Below are 12292 nucleotides of genomic sequence, written 5' to 3' on the forward strand. Positions count from 1 at the left end.
CTTTAGTTAGCTGCATGTTTGCTGTTGTATAGTTAGTCCAATTGATTTGAGGTTCATCAACCAATCGTAGACATTTGATTGATTATTTATCCACCAAGTGTGTGCGTGTTGGTAAAAATGAACTCGCAAAGGACCAGTGAACTTTCAAAGAGAGCTGACAATTTAAAGAAAAACAGTTGTGTGGTCTTTTCAACTCGGAGGCGTTCCAACTGAGCAAAACGTGTTTCGGTATTATTAATAGTACAGCGACGTCCAAACAACTCAGATGGCGGCAATCCAGCCATAAGAGTAGCAGGTGGAAAATATATTTTTAATTCTTTCCTAGTGACAGTAAATTCCGCTCAATCACAAGACAAACTAAGAATGTTCCGTCCCAACAATTTTATATATTATAAGATTTTGGAATTATCCGGTATCTAATTTTTTTTTTTTTGAAAATGTAGTTTTTCATTATTAAAATTATATAATGGATTTACCGTCTTCCAAAATATCATTTTTTGTTATATTTGAAAGGTAGACCTACAATAACCAATACATGTAATTTTAACCATTGTTTACATTTTTACTCAAACGTCTTAAACTTTGGACCCCTAAGTTAAAAATGTCAATCTTCTTTCTCTGTATTATTAATTATAAATCTAAATACAATTATTTCAAATTTGAATTTATTTTAATGTTACATAAATATAGATAAATTTAAATCATCTGCAACTATTTTTTATTGTCTTTGATGTGTTGTCTTTGATGACAATTTACTTGACAAAGATGTACTTGATGTGAACATGGTAATAATATGATGGTCATGGAACTAATGCAGCTATCACGAATATTGGTATAAATGTTACAGTGGATATGGAGAGAGAAATGACAATTTAGTGACAGATGGATGACAAATGTAAAGATTGAAAACTATATGTGGTTCCTGTGAAGAAGGGTCACATACATAATCTGAACCATGAAAATTTGGATACTAGGGGTCATGACCATGGTATTGGCCCATAGTAATTGGGGCGATGACATTTAATTGATCTCGTCAACAAACACTAATGACATTACCAAAGGATTTACCTAAATTATTGGCCAAGGGAAAAGCTATATAATGAGATGGAGATCAAGGTGTTGAGCGTGCAAGTGAAGTGATTTGTTCATGTTTGATTTGATCTGGAACATGTGTGCACGGGTGAGTAAGGAGATGGCTCAGATCTGAAAGATCTGAATACATGATGAAATATATGCTTGTTTAATGTGTTTATTGCAAATGTTTAAGTAACTAACAATGCAAGATCTATGGCTATAATAATGTTGTGATCTGAATGTGTTTTAAAAAATCTATAGTTTTCACAGTGAAGTATGTGGAATGTGAGTTGTGTTTGTAGCGAAGGTTTGATTCAGTAATTTAAGATATGTATGTTGGTTTGCTTTTGGATAGTCGCATACATACGCAAATCTGTTTATTTTGAGTCACGTATATATTCTGAGATTTGTTTTTTAGTATGTTGAGATATCTACGCAGGTGTTGCACATTATAAGAGCAAACATACGTAGGTTTGCTGAATAATAGTCATGTATATATTATGAGATAGATCTGTTCAGGGTTTGCAGTGTTGTTTGATGATGATTGTTCATGAATTATGCTATATGTTGTTGCTTCTCATTGATGTCTTGATATAGATGGTTTCTATCTGCTATGTTTTGGTTGTGCATTAATCTCATCTAGTTACAGTGGTTTATTTGGTATTCAGTGGGATGATGTTATAGTGATTCAATTGGTTCAGTGATTGTATTTCAGATTTAATATTCAGTTTGGCATTGAGCATAATGTTGGGTGTGGGTCCAATGTGAAAATATGATGAAACATTTCCTCCATGTTGTTTGATGATTGTTTGATAGGTGTACCCAGTGAGAAACATTCTAAAATGTGGCCCACAAGGTAATGAGGGTTGCAACCTTTAGTGAGGGGGTAGGAGCTCTCCTCCTGTAGGAGTCGATAAATGAAATTAGGGGGTTGCAACTCCTTTCCAATGGGTTTTGGAGAATGAGTGGAGGTTGTAGCCTCCTGTGGGTGGGTGTCTGCATATTGGTAAGAGTTTTCACCAGTACATGATGTAATGAAGTTTTTATTTATATAATAAGAAAGAAGACAAGGATGACAACAACGATGGTTTTCTCCCACATTGGGTTTCCACCTAAAATCCCAATGTTCTATGTGTGTTACTTGTGTGATGTGATCTTTACTGCATATTGGATGGTTAATGAATTAATAATGCAATTGTTAAGTTAACTCACTGATGGAAATTATGAAAAATAAGTAAACTGGATATACATTATTTTTCTTCAATAAAGTCACATACACAAGCTGGTTGCATAAAAAATAATAGTGTACAAATTTTAGAATATGAAATGAAAAGTGGAAATGAATTAAAAATATTGATTCACCCTCCAAGTATTTTTCCTAACAATTAGTTTCAACGTAGGTCGCTCCAAAAGGTAAATTAGAAGAAAAGGATGGACACTTGAGATTTTAAGATAGTACTAAGATTTTGGATAACATTCTTATTAGTCAAAGGTCTCCCCCATTAAATCCAATCTTGGTTTTCATGAAACTGTAAAATGAGAATCAAGCTCAAAATCTAACAAATCAAACTTGAAAAGACCTGATAAAGAGATAATAAGTTAACCAGATCAACATCCAAGGAAAATAAATTTTCAAAGCACATCACTTTCTCCCAATAATAGAAAAAATAATTGATTCTTTCCTAAGATCAATGGTATTTAATGTCTTATTTGTCATAACTTTGGACACTTTACAACCAATTGCAAAAGCAGATTCATAAGAAGATAATGAGCTTCCAGGTACTCAGGTTTATTTAAGGGATATTATTTTTCTTGAAACATGTTTGGTCACAAATCCATTAATTATGATAGGAGGGATATGAAACAAAAATAGTATGATTCCTCTACTCCCTTTTCTGGTCATATAAGATATTATGCTTGTAACAAGTTTGGGCGTGTAGCAAAAGAATGCAGGAACAAGTCAATGGATTCACACAAACAACAATTTGATTTTCTATGAGGCAAGCAACGAGAGAAGAATATTGTTACAAAAATTCCTGAGAAAGATGGATCCACCAACAGTTCTCATATTAAGAGAAAGGAAGAAGAACAAGTTAAATGTGGCCTTGATCTATGTTCATTTGAATATGAAGATGAATGGTACATAAACAACGAATGTTCTCATAACATGTGTGAATATAAGAACAAGCTTGAATCTCTGAAGAAGAAAAAAAAGATGGTAAAGTTGTTCTTGGAAATAATGCTCCAACAAAGGTTTTAGGAAAAGGTAGAGCCAAACTTGACAAGTATACAAAAGAAACAGATGCATTATTAGTTCAAGGGCTAAATAAGAATATTCTAAGTGTAGGTCAAATAGATGATAAATGACATATAATTGTGTTTACATCAACTAAATGAAAAGTTATAGAAGAAGACATTGTAAAGGTTATAACAATAGGATTAATAGATGCATAAAAATTGTCTGCTAGCAAAGAAGAATTCAGGCATAAATATAAGAGGTACAACTGTTGTTCTTCAAATTCAGAGTAAAAGAAGATGGTCTCCAATGCAGTTTATTTTTCTTAATGCAAACTTCTAACAAATATTGCAGAAGTAAATGCGAAGTATATAGCCTCATGGAAAACAAGTGATGATTATGAGATCCACATGATCAATGGTATATGATCTCAGGGGAGCTATGCATATGTATCTTGATGATTCTCTATGTTGTTTTGATATTCTTTTGGTTATGTTTATATTATTAGCAATGTACCTAATCAAGTAAAAATAAATAGAAATAGACATGTCGAGTTCACGGGGGTGGTGGTTATGAAAAATCAATATTTTATGTTTTATACACGTTTCTCATGAAGGACAATCACATGTATATGCGTATTTTGATATATACAATCACGTATGCTTCTTTGTGATGAAAAAGGAGTGGCACAAAGTCAGGGGGAACTTGTTATATGCTTCCATCAGTGATTATTGGTGTTATGATTTTGATAATTTATTTATTGCATATTGTCAATAATTCCCTTATATTTTTTGGGAATGATGTTGGTTCATGATGAGTTTATGAGTTGTTGCAAAGTCTTATATTGCTACTACTGAAATGGTTCTTTGGTGCATTTGCTGATTGCTGAGATAGATATAATATCAGAATTAATAGTGAAGAGTTGGCACAAGTTTACGGGGAGCATTGTCTATGCTTCAAATAGTTCATTGTATGGTTGAAGATACATATGTTGTTGTCATTATGTTATGAGTGATGCCAATATGTTTCTTTAGTTTCATTTGGTAAAGTTGTTAATGGTGTCCTATCCTTGCTAAATCTTGAAGATATGTATGCTAAAGATGTTGGTTAATGATGTTGCTGATCATTTAGTAATTTGTGATGCCAGAAGTACTCAGTGTTTGCACATATATTGATGCATGTATATGCTACCTATGATGTTATGGTTCAAGAGATTGATTGAGGATTGCGGCTCTTCCTATATGTGGAGAGAGCATATTGACCTTGATGACATGAGGTCAAAGGGATAAGGTATTGATAGAGCTCTATTGCAAAATCTTATGCTTCTATCACAGTTGCTTGATGATGCTTGTAAGCATTGCATATTTGGTTAAGTGATTGATGATATTGGAAAGATTGATGCTACACGGTCTTATCTACCTGATGATATATTACTTCTTGGTGATGAGGATGCTTATGATGTTATTTTATGTTGTTGCTTCGAAATGATTATGTTGCAAATGTACATTTGGAGCATGATGGTTGCTGTTGATTATCATGGTTTTTCTACAAAGATACTTCATTGTTGAGAGTCTTTTTTATGATTATGGATGCCATGTATGTCTCTTTATGTAAAGGTCATGAAAAGACCCATGTTGTAATCATTGTAAAATTTAGCCATATATGAGTTATTAGTATCAAGTCATGCTATGTGTATAATCCCATTATTTTGGAACATTGATGTCAAATTTAGGTCCAAAATGTAAACCCAATATGTTGGGTGATTGACTTAATCATGGGAGAATAGAGTCATTGGTGATAAGAAAGGTCATATTTGTTTGAGCCATAAAGCCTTTTACTTTATTGCATATATTCAGAAAGTCCAACATATGCTCAAGGGGAGAGTGGTCAATATGTAGATTTCATGGTTAATATTAGCAAATCGGACTTATAACAATGATTACTACAAGAGAAGTTCTTCATTCAAGATAGTTCCATCATTTTCCCTTGATGTCAAAGGGGGGGAGAAGAATTGGTGTTTTGAGAGGTGTTTGGAAAGAAGAATTGGTGTTTGCATATGTGTTTTGCAGGTGATTTTCAAATACCAAATTGGTTGCCATCAAGTACAAAGGGGGAGATTGTTGGCATTACGAATAATGTGTTATCCTTGAAGGAAACTTGCTTGACAAAGATGTACTTGATGTCAACATGGTAATAATATGATGGTAATGGAACTAATGTAGCTATTAGGAATATCGGTACATATGTTACAGTGGATATGGAAAGAGAAATGATAGTTCAATTACAGATGGATGAGAAATGTAAAGATTGAAAAGTATATGCAATTCCTGTGAAGAAGGGTTGCGTACATACATAGGTCTTGTGAGAAAAAGTTGCATACATAATCTGAACCATGGAAATTTGGATACCAGGGATCATTATTTGGTATTTTCCCATATTAATTGGGGAAGAAACGTTTAATTGATCTCGTCAAAAAATACTAATGACATTACCAAAGGATTTACCTAGGGTATTGGCTAAGGCAAAAACTATATGAGATGGAGATCAAGGTGTTGAGTGTGCAAGTAATGGGTTATTTATGTGTGATTTGAACTAGAATAGGGGTGCACCTGGAAGTAAGGAGAAGACTCAAATCTTAAATATCTAAAGATATGTTAATATATATGCTTGACTGATTTGGTTGTTGCAAATGTTTAAGTAGATAATAATGATGGATATGTGATTCTAGTAATGTTTTGATCTGAATGGGTTTTCAGAAGTCTATATTTTTGACAGTGAGGTTTGCAGAATGTAAGTTCTATTTACAGTGAAGGTATGTTTCAATAATTCAAGATTTGTATGATGGTTTTCTTATGGATAGTGGTGTACATACACATATTTGTTTATGTTGAGTCGCGTATATATTCTGAGATTTATTTTCCAGTATGTTGAGATCAGTACATTGTTGTTTCACATTATAAGAGCATAAATACACGAGTTTGCTAAATAACAGTCACATATATATTATGAAATAGATTTGGTCAGGGTTTTCAGTGTTGTTTGCTGATGATTTTTAATGAGTTCTGTTATATTTGTTTTTATCTGTCAATGATGTCTTAATCTGGATTGTTTATATTTTTTATGCTTTGGTTGTGCATTGGCCTTATATAGTTGCAGTGATTGATTCAGTATTCAGTGGGATGATGTTACAATGATTCAGTTGGTTCAATGATTTTATTTTAGATTTAGTATAGACTTTGGTATTGATCATAATGTTGGGTGTGGGTCTAGTGTGAAAATATGATGAAAGGTGGCCTGCATGTTTTGATGGTTGATTGACAAGTGCGTCAGTGTGATACATTCAGAAATGTGGACCATAAGGTGTTGAGGTTTGGAGCCTTCAGTAATGGAGTCAAATATTTCTTCCAATGGTAGGTGGTAAATTTGTCTAGGGGGTAGGTGCTCCCTTCCAGTAGGTGCCAGTAAACGAAGTCAAGGGGTTGTAGCTCCATTCCATTGGGTGCTAGAGAATGAGTGGAGGTTGTAGCCTCCTCTAGGTGGGTTCCAGTGTATTGGTAAGATTTTGCGCTAGTACAATATGTAATGAAGTTTTTTTATATAATAAAAGAAGGAAATACATAAGACAACAACAATGGTTTTGTCCCATATTAGGGTTCCACCAAAAATCCTGGTGTTCATATGTCTTGATGTATATATTATGATTTATTTTCTCTTTACTGCATATTAAATGACTCATGAAATTAATAATGCGATGATAAAGTTAAACATGAGATGTAAAGTATAAAAAATAAGTAAACTGGGTATACATTGTTTTCCTTCACTAAAGTAGTGTACACACGTTCGTTGCATAAAGAAAAGTGGCATATAAAATTCATAATATGAAATGAAAAGTTAAAGTGAATTAAACCCCCGACATCCCCTACCTCACCTCTACCCTCTTAGTATTTTTTCTAACAAAAATCTTTTGTTGTGGTTTGTTAGATTGGAAATATTAACAACAAAAGTTAATGTCTTTTAACCAGATACATACAAAAAGATCTATCGACCAAAATTTAGATTATGCAATACATTATGTCATAGTATTGGTAAATTACAAATGAAGTAGAAAAGCCATAAGTTAGCAAAAACCATCAAGAAGATGTGGAAATATCAATAATGCATGGAATGACTTGATTGAGTAGAGGTCTGAGGTTTTTTTTAATTAATTAATTAATTAATTTATTTATTTATTTTATCGCAGAGGAACCCAACAACCTGTGTAACACTAGTAAACCTTTGGGGGTTTATGACCTCTCCTCAATGTTGTAAACTGAGCTCTCTATAGGGGGGATTTAAACCTGTGTTCCCTTGTTTCTAGGATTACAATTTTTTAAATTTAATTAACACTTAATAATATATTTATGTTGTCGACAGGGTCTTGGATAGCCAGTGATCATGTGCTCTATTAAGGAACTCCTTGATGTGAAGTCACCGATTCAATTTCAGGATATATTCTTGAATAAAGTTAATCCTCAAATTTTGACGAGTATTTCCACAATCAAAAATCAAACACATTCCTTCAAAAAGAAAATTGCCATTCCAATGAAAGCGTCCCTTGGTGAGACAAAGCCAACTAACTTAAGTTTTGATTTCACTTAAAAAAAATTAGAACATTGCAGTTGTGTACCTTACATAACTAAATCTTATAATTCCAAAATAAATCTGCTGCAATTCAATGGAAAAATATGACTAGGAAAAAGGAAAATTTTTAATATATAAATTGCACTGCTAAATTATCAATTTAACACGGGCTTAGATTCATTTAAAATTTTTTAATGGATAAGATTTGTTAATCCTTCATCTGAAATGAATAAATTTATTCATATTTAATAAAATCTAAACTTATATATAGAATTATTTATTTTTAATTCATTTCTAACGATTAAACTCCTACCTATTATTAATTAACCGAGGTTGACAATTTCTTTTATACTAAACTGTAAAACTCCGAGCTATTATTAATGAATAACGCAACAACTGAAAGTGACAATTTTGAAATTGTACTACGCTTAATTTGTACTCCATTTTGAATAGGACTGGGCCTGCAATGGAGAGATTTTTATTCTGACCAGCATTTTCGCATTGCACGCACATGGCTCACACTGTCCCACGATCATCGCAATTCCATATCACGACCCTCCTCAATAAATTGTGACAGTGACTGATGTCGGTGGCGGAAAACCTTTATAAATTTAAGCCTCTCCGCTGTATTCTGTATTCTCTATCAAGTCTCCAGTTATAGGGTTCGTCATGGCATTTCGATATGTTTCCGTGAATGTTATATTCGTTGCATTTGCATTTGCATTCATTCAATGCACCACTGCTCAGCTCAGCCCTAATTTTTATCAGAATAGTGGGGCAGGTCATCCAGCAAGCCCTGCAAAATGATTCAAGGATTGCGGCCTCTCTCCTTCGTATGCATTTTCACGATTGCTTCGTTAATGTAAGTAGAAATATGTCTCTTTATTCACTAGATTTGTCCTTAATACATCACTGTCTGTTTATTCAATAGATTTGTATTCAGTACAGAGATTTGTAATACTGATATTTCACTCACTCCTTGATTTTAAGGGCTGTGATCGATCCGTTCTGTTAGATGACACAGCAAATTTTACTGGCGAAAAGACAGCAGGTCCTAACAACAATTCTCTAAGGGGTTTTGACGTTGTGGACAACATCAAGGCAGCAGTAGAGAGTTCATGCAACGCAACAGTTTCTTGTGCTGACATTCTGGCCATTGCTGCAGAGCGATCAGTCGTACTGGTCTGTAAATCTATCGTAATTAATGACTCATAAGCTTTTGATACTGTGTTACTATAATGATTAATCCAACATGATGAATATCCTTTATACCATTCCTCTAAGTTGAAATATATTCAATAGCTCTAAGTTATAACTGATCTATGAAGCCTTCTAACATGATAACCGTCTGCAACATGCTGCAGTCCAGTGGTCCATCGTGGAGTATACAGTTAGGAAGACGAGATAGCACCACTGCAAACCCAACTCTTCCCAACACAGCCATTCACGCACCAACAGACAATATTTCCACAATTATAGCAAAGTTCCAAAATGTGGGACTTTCTGTCACCGATGTAGTTGCTTTGTCAGGTATAGCAACACTCTTATCTGCAGATGCAAGCTCACATTCCTTTCCATGGCAAGATTTGTTAGTGCGGTTATTTTTCACATGCATTGGTAAAGGGTATTTTGCAATCCAGCTAACTAGTTTGGGTTGTAATTTCACAATGATTTTTTTATAAATGTGTGAATATCCATGTAGGGAAATCAGTAACATAAATTTAGAGTTGAGTTGAATTTAACTAGATTGCAGGTTTTTAGAATATTTTAAGACTAGATTAACTAAACAAAGTAAATTTTTTAACTTCTACAAAATTTAAAATATTCTCAAAATCTACCATCTGAATAAAAAGTGTTTTATCATGCTGGATCCAGGTGGGCACACAATCGGGCGAGCTCGCTGCACAGTTTTTGTCAACAGACTTTACAATTTCAGCGGAACTGGCAATCCAGATGCCACGCTTAATTCATCTTATCTATCCACCTTGCAAAGCACGTGCCCACAGAATGGTAACGGGAGCACCCTAACCTCACTTGATCCGGGCACTCCAAGCACTTTCGACAACAACTACTACATAAATCTCCAAAACGAAATGGGGCCGTTCCAGTCAGATCAAGAACTGCTTAACACAACGGGCTCAGCCACCATTTCTATTGTGAATGACTACAGCAGTAGTCAGGCTGATTTTTTCTCCAACTTCTCCAACTCGATGATTAAGATGGGAAATATAAATCCTCTAACGGGAACAAGCGGAGAAATCCGTCTAAATTGCAGGAAGGTGAATGGCTAGAAAATCCCAGTATTGCTTTGTTTCGTCTGTTTCCACTTTTGTCAAAGTGAGAGCAGTACCATTCCGTTTTAAAACATAAAATTTAGAAAGGGAAGTAAGTGCTATCTGTAACATAACTCGTGTTGGTAAAATACTGACAGCAATTATCAATATTTTTTTTTTGGGAAACACATAATGACGTTTGTATCAAGCTTCTTCGATCTATTTTATAACTAAAATGCGGGAAAAAAAGTAAAAAATTAAGTCACAGAGATTGGGTTGAATCCTATAGTGTGGAATTGAAGGAGGTAAAAAATTTAGTCTCAGAGATTGGGTTGAATCCTATAGTGTGGAATTGAAGGAGGTCGACGTTTTGAAATGGAAAAGATGAATATTCTTTATTGATTTGCCAGTTTAGAATAACTTTTATGACTAATCTTTTTACCATTGATAAATTCATATTTTATATTTTCACCACATGATATTGTTGCGAGGATGGAGAGTGAGGACCAAATATACTATGATCGCACCACATTTGCACGAAAGGATTAATTTGACACCTGCTCGAACTGTGTACAAGATGTTTGAAAGAGGCATGATAGCATACATTTTCAAAATGGGTTGATGTTGTTCATTTATATGTGACTTGCAGAAAAATGGGTGACAATGCCAGTATTGACCCACGAAACATTCATATGCTTTTGGGGTTTCTTTCATCGATGCTATGTACGTTGAAGACTGGTTTACAGTGCATTGATTTACAATGTGTTGTACGTTAATGTTATATGCTATGTGTTGGTTGAATAATATAGGGTGGTGGCACTGGTTAATAAACATACAGTGGAGTTGATATCTTATAATACCTACGGTGTTTGTCGTTGCCTATGGTAGATCTACCGTGGAGTTCATAGAGTGTTTCATTATTGACAAGTGCGGATATTATTTCTCATCATATTCCACACCTCTCCAGTTCTGAAAATGCATTATCCTTGGATCATTTGTGAAGTCAGATGAGATTATGCTCAGTGTCTCCAAGCTATGGTTTCCTATTAAGAGGACAATTTTATTATACTCATGGATCAGGCCTCAGTGAAAAGAGAAAAAACCAAATCTTCTCTTCCAGGTATGCCTGTTGAAGCCAGGGTTGCAAAAGCTTTAGAGGCTATCTGTAAATGTTGCATCGATAATGATGTGATAAAAAAGGAAGATGGAAGGTCACTTTGTATCATGTTGTTTGTAGTTTTCTTTTTCACGGTTGACATTGACATAATTGCGTGGCTTTTTTCATGATAATCTATGTGGGCGCTCAGTCTTCGATATTGTAACTTTTGTCAACAGGGATCAGTGTGTGGAAATGAATAAATAAAACACATTAGATGAATCTACCCATGCGCAATCGGTTGCATTGTGGTCTTGGATGATTATTTTAGCATTAGTGGTCATGCATCAACATCACTTTCATTATTGCATCTTTCGTTAAGGTCGTGATCAGTTTCTTTTCTCAGTTTTATGAAAAGCATGATTTTGAAACTAGATACATGGGCATATGCCGGAAAAGACTAGCTTGCAGGTTTTTGTTTCCTTTAACGTACATGTATCATGCTCGAGATAGTTCTTTGGTTCTGAAGAGGGAATCGATTTCATCGACCAAACTTAGATTGGTTCCTTAAACGCTGAAGTTCTTTTGTTTTCTTCCTAAAATTTGAACAATTTTTTTCCTTGATAATCAGCTCGCAAGAAAACTCCATCAGCCAGCACAGGGAGCCTATTTCAAGAGTAAAGGGCGCTCTTTTAATAAATATTTGCAATAGAAACCTCATTACTCAAATAACTTACCATTGTACCAAATGCTTAACTCAAGCGTGAAACCATAGAATCCTATAATGGTATCACTGCCACAGTATTCATGGAGAGGAGTAGATCTCATCAAAAAGTTTTCATTGAAAAAAAAACTCTCTATATTCCATAAAATAACTCTCTATATTCCATAAAATTAAGCAACTATAAAGAACTCCTACACATTGATGTCAAAGGTGGAGGCAACCAGAGGATGTTGAAGTTGATTCTCAAGATGTAGTGTTTCCATCAATAC

General features: G+C 34.2%; 1 protein-coding gene across 1 annotated transcript; it reads left to right on the forward strand.

Moving 5' to 3' along the window:
* The first annotated feature begins 8580 nt into the window (after positions 1-8580).
* On the forward strand, positions 8581-10300 carry LOC149151176 (peroxidase A2-like). Its single transcript, XM_089440142.1, has 4 exons — positions 8581-8792; positions 8921-9112; positions 9295-9460; positions 9806-10300. Exons 1-4 carry the CDS (start codon positions 8625-8627, stop codon positions 10219-10221), a joined length of 942 nt encoding a protein of 313 aa, XP_089296268.1. The 5' UTR covers positions 8581-8624; the 3' UTR covers positions 10222-10300.
* Positions 10301-12292: the final 1992 nt, after the last annotated feature.

This window comes from Pinus tabuliformis, chromosome 9 (assembly GCF_031772625.1).
Source record: "Pinus tabuliformis cultivar Carrire ecotype Pingquan chromosome 9, CPIR1, whole genome shotgun sequence".
NCBI classification, from domain to species: Eukaryota; Viridiplantae; Streptophyta; class Pinopsida; order Pinales; family Pinaceae; genus Pinus; species Pinus tabuliformis.